General features: G+C 38.0%; 1 protein-coding gene across 1 annotated transcript; it reads left to right on the top strand.

The window, feature by feature from the left end:
* The first annotated feature begins 209 nt into the window (after window positions 1-209).
* Window positions 210-5,463, top strand: LOC105539779 (60S ribosomal protein L29-like). Its single transcript, XM_011980200.1, has 3 exons — window positions 210-216; window positions 3,645-3,775; window positions 4,957-5,463. Exons 1-3 carry the CDS (start codon window positions 210-212, stop codon window positions 5,461-5,463), a joined length of 645 nt encoding a protein of 214 aa, XP_011835590.1.
* The last annotated feature ends 8 nt before the right edge of the window (window positions 5,464-5,471 follow it).

The following is a 5,471-nucleotide window of genomic DNA, read 5'->3' as shown; positions in this document are numbered from 1 at the left end:
TGTTACAGAAATCATACAAAGGAATGGGAATTGAATTATAAAATGATGAGAACAATTTTTATACAAATTTCTTTTCATTTCATTTCTATGGTGGTTGTGGAATTTGTTATAAGTTAAGAGTCTAGTGAAGGATAAGAAATTGTGTAATTGGCTAGCACTGGAATGTTTTTTAAAAATCTAGCCCTGAATGACAGCTAGAGGGAGAGAGGATGATAGGTAAGAAAGAAGAGAAAACATTCATGTACTTGTTCCAAAGGAGCAAAACCAGCATTTATGTAAGGCAAAAATGAAAGTAGAACACAATAGCCCATTCAAGAGCTCTTAGTCATGGAGTGAAGAGGCTTTTATAGGGGAAATAGATAAGCACAGTTGTTTGGAGTGTTGTACAAACATGCTCCTTAAGAAGAGGGTCTTTATCTGAAAAAGAGCAGAAGTGCCAAAAATGATCCTGAAAACCTACAAACCTACTTCTTTGAGAATAGAAAGGCAAGGAAACTTCTAGAAAGATTTTCATCTGAAACAGTTTAATTACTTTATTGATGAAATAAATTTGTCCTCTAGAAAATTATTTTTGATCCCAAATCAAAAAGATATCTGTCACAATTTCTGATTTGATCTTACTTCCTAGGTGATATGAAATGACTTTAAAACATCAAGGACTATGTAGGCTACTGTAACTCAAGGAAAATCAGGACAGGGGCATGACCAGAAAATAATTCAGGAAACAACAATTAACATGTGTTATTGTATGCCTGCTACCAGGCCCAAGAAGCTTTCTAAGATTTAGTGATGAGGTAATGACTTTAGATCTAAATCCTTGCTGGCCATAGTCAAATATAGCTCTATTTCATGATTTTTTAGTATATCAACATTTGTACAACATGTCTTTTGTTCTACAGTTAGCAAACTGGACTTTTTTTTTTTTTTTTTTATCTTGTTGGACTTTCCAACCTAAGCAAAAGAACTATATAGCTTGCAAATTCAACTCTAGGAACTGATGGAGACTATTAAAATCTACTTCTATCACCTAAAATTTTTGCAATCTGGTTCTTATTGTCATTATAAGGACTTTTTTCATTTAAAAATCAATAGTGTTCCATTTCTTAATCATTTTGAGATCAATATTAAATAACCAAAGCAGCTCTTAAAAAGGCAATTTAGCAATAAATTTTCACCTAAACTAGAATTGGAGCAAATTGATTATATTCAAGTCTCAGCAGTCTTCCCCACTATATTTTATGACATTAAACCATCGCTATTTAACACTACATAGTGTGACAGGACAAGGTAACAAACGTCTCCTACAGCTTTTATAAAAGCCAAAAATGGATGGTTTTGTAGTAAATACACACTTGAGAAACTTATTGCTGTAAATTGCAGAAAGGCTAAATTATTTGGGAGAAGATTAACCCTGTCAATAATTCACTCTGCTACTATAGGCAGCAGTAAAGTTTCTATGGAACCAGTTAATAGCATTGACAGTCATTATGCTGTTGAGAGTAACAAAATAGAAATAACACAGCATGATATTCTTCCACTGTGAGACAAAGTGGTAAATAAAACTATATAGGTATAAGGTATGTTAATCACTTCAAGAAGGCTAAGAATGTATCGATAATTCTATATCTTGTTGGTTCGCATAGTGTTTGGTCTCTAGATTTCAGAAGCCCCACTGAATGTATATATTCTATTTCATGGCATTTATCATAATTATAATTTAAAAGGGGGTTATCTAATTGGTGATATATAGTCTGTCTCTTCTAATAGAATCTAAATTCTGAAAGAACATGAAACTATGATCCATGTATGCTGTTTTTACTAATACGTCCTTGGTGCCTAGTACTGTGTCTAATATAGGGAAAACATTCTATACTCTTTGTTGAAAAAATACAAGAATTGAGTAGATGAGTCATTGTTTAGTACAAACATACAATTTGAACAATTCACAAATAATCTGCAAAAAATACATTTAACACATTCAGCAAAATGATAGACTCATCACAAGTCTCATTCCTCAGTTGAGTTTTTACAATTGGTCTCTCAAGCCTCACTGCAGTCAAAAGATACATCCTGTAATCACCTCAGTTGCTGAAGCATCTTGACCCTTTAGACAATAAAGAGAAGCAACATACACTTCACCCAGAAATATGAGCTGAGAAAGATTTCCCCCTTGGTTTCGAGGTTGTGAATGGGGACATGGAGGGATTAACTCACTCAGGCACATTCAAGAACCACTACCACTATCTTAATTTGCTCCTCCCCCTACCCAAAATAGACATCAAGATAAGGACCTGGGAGCATGTATTTTGTTTAGGAGGTGATCCACAGCCACATGAGTGATAAAGAGTGGGAAGCAAGACAGTGAGAAGAAAAGCCAATAGAGGATGCATTAAAGAACAGGTTATTGCAATGGGCAACTGAAGCAATCCTGATGAGAACTGTATTAGTCAGGGTTCTCCAGATAAATAGAATCTATATATATGTACCCTTATGTGTGTGTGTGTATGTGTGTGCATGCACGTGCGCGTGTGTGTGTATATATACAGAGAGAGAGAGGAGGCAGAGAGATATTTATTATAGTAATTAGCTTATGAAATGATGGAGACTGAGAAGTTTCACTATTTGCAAGCCGAAGGAAGGACTAGGAAAGCTGACAGTATAACTCCCATCACTAGTCCCAAGGCCTGAGAACCAGGAACTCCTATGTCTGACGGCAGAAGAAAATAGAAGATGGGAGTCCCAGCTCAAGAAGAGAGAGCATGTTAGCATTCTTCTACCTTTTTGTTCTATTCAGGCCCTCAAGGGATTAGATGATGCCTGCCCAAATTGATGAGGTGGTCTTCTTTACTCAGTCTACTGATGCAAATGCTAATCCCTTCTAGGAACACTCTCATAGATATATGCAGAAATAATGTTTTACAGCTATCTGGGTATCCCTTAGCCCAGTCAAGTTGACATACAAAATCATGAGAACCATCGTGAGAACCCTCAGGGAAACTACATGAAATACACTCCAGAATCTTCCTAGAGAGTGATGGGGAGACTAAGGCATTTATCTACCAACTCTGATTCCCTATTGTTTGAGGGTTGTCCTGAGGGGTGTTAACTTTCTACAACTTCCACTTGCATCCATGTACACTTAAGCAGGCTCCTGTGGTGCCAGAGAAAGCTCTCAAGCAGAGAAGCAGAGTCACAGGTGCTTGAGGTAGGGTTCATGCACAGAAATAGCTGCAGGTGAACTCAGAGGTGGATCAAAGGACTATACAGGATTACAATAGTGTCTGCTCAACCATTTTATTATGTTTTGTGCTTTTGTACTTACAAAGTCCTTCTTCATATAGTTATAATCGAATTCTCACAACTACTCTACTCTGCACTGTTGATATTATTCCTAATATTCCTCATTCATTTCATACTTAAAGAAGTTGACATTTTAGGGAAGTGAAGTTCCCTTCTTTAGGCAATAAGCAGCTGATCCAAGTCTCAATCTCACTCTTCTGACTTCAAAGCCCATACACTTTGCCCCCTGTTACATCACCTCAGGAAAGATAAGTTGGTTGGCTTCTAAATAAACAGTGATACCAGTCAGTGCATGATGTGCTGATGTTATAATTTATTTTCATGGCAGTTTCTGTCTCTTGTAGCAAAGGTGGAGGATGGTGACCCACATTTCAGGTTGAGGCTAAAAACAAGGTCCATCAGAAGAGTCAACTACAAAGGCTCTGCTCCAGCTAAAAAGAATTGTTCGATAGAGCACACCAGAGTGGTTTGTCCAGTAAGGCACAAGGAAATCATTGAACTTTTCTAACAGAAAATAAATGACTTCTTGGGGGGCGGGGAACTTTCATTTGAGGAGAAATAAACTATCATTAACCAATCTGTTCAATAACACCAAAGAAATGCTAGCAGATAGTCATGTTCCCTAGAAACAAATATATATTTAGAGTCATTTCTTAATCATCTGTAAACTTCCACAAGATAAGTATAAGAGGGCTGTACTGTGTTTGGTTATGTCTACCTTTTATTTCCAGGAAACTGAATTTATTTTTGATTCAGATCAGACTAATACTTTAGTCTGTACATTATATCTAACTGCTAATATTTGCCTAAGATATATGTAGGTATATGTCATTGATTTTGGAATGCTTGCAGAAATTCATATGCCACATGGGTAAAATTTGTGCAAGATGTTGACACTATTTTTCATAGGTGACACATTTCCCTAAAAACACATTGCAACACTGAAGTAAACTATTTTGTTTCTTCAACAGTGTAACATAGACACTGGGACCCTTTCCTCTAAGGTCCTTTCAAGATTAACAGTTAACAGTTGTAGTACCAAACAAAGTATGTCAATACTAGGAAACTTTAAGAAAATCTTTTTAGCTTCACCAGCCCTGTCTTTGACTTCTGTGGTTACACACGGGTAGTCTAATCTTTCATGCAGAAGTCTTGACTATATTGTCTTATTCTTCATAAAATAGTGTAGTAAGCTAGAGAACACTGGAATCCTGAGTGTCCTAGGACAGTCTTCCTTTCTACATCAGCTGCTCTCCTTGCTTCTCCCTCTTTTCCTTGTTAGCACATCAAGCAGATGATAGGCCAAAGCAGCAAAATAAATACAAAGAAAGAAAATGTCATTGTACTTTGTGTTGGATTATTTTGCTTTTTTGATGTCTTATATATTAAATGAATTCACACTTTGATACTTCCCTATCAGAAATTAGACAAAGAAATCCTCAGGGAGACTGGACAATCACAATTTTTTTCTTTCTATCAGAAAAAGTCAGTAACTAATAATAGGCAATCTTGGTAGAACTTTGATTTTGTCCATTTTCCTATGATTTGCACTTATGTGTATATATGTGTATATTTGAAAACAACTACTAGCATCTTTTGCTCATAGCAATGTTGATAAAAATACATTAAGATTCTCATGTGCTCTTCCGGTTCTAGGCGCTTCGGGAGCCGCGGCTAAAGGTGCAGACATGGCCAAGTCCAACGAACCATACCACACACAACCAGTCCCGAAAATGGCACAGAAATGGTATCAAGAAACCCCGATCACAAAGATACGAATCTCTTAAGGGGGTGGACCCCAAGCTCCTGAGGAACATGCGCTTTGCCAAGAAGCACAACAAGAAGGGCCTAAAGAAGATGCAGGCCAACCATGCCAAGGCCATGAGTGCACGTGCCGAGGCTGTCAAGGCCCTCGTAAAGCCCAAGGAGGTTAAGCCCAAGATCCCAAAGGGTGTCAGCCGCAAGCTTGATCGACTTGCCTACACTGCCCACCCCAAGCTTGGGAAGCGTGCTCGTGCTCGCATTGCCAAGGGGCTCCGGCTGTGCCGGCCAAAGGCCAAGGCCAAGGCCAAGGATCAAACCAAGGCCCAGGCTGCAGCTCCAGCTTCAATTCCAGCTCAGGCTCCCAAAGGTGCCCAGGCCACTACAAAGGCTACAGAGTAGGTATCTCT

The sequence above is a fragment of the Mandrillus leucophaeus genome, unplaced genomic scaffold, assembly GCF_000951045.1.
Source record: "Mandrillus leucophaeus isolate KB7577 unplaced genomic scaffold, Mleu.le_1.0 Scaffold209, whole genome shotgun sequence".
Lineage (NCBI taxonomy): Eukaryota > Metazoa > Chordata > Mammalia > Primates > Cercopithecidae > Mandrillus > Mandrillus leucophaeus.
This window is presented reverse-complemented; position numbering and strand designations above follow the sequence as displayed.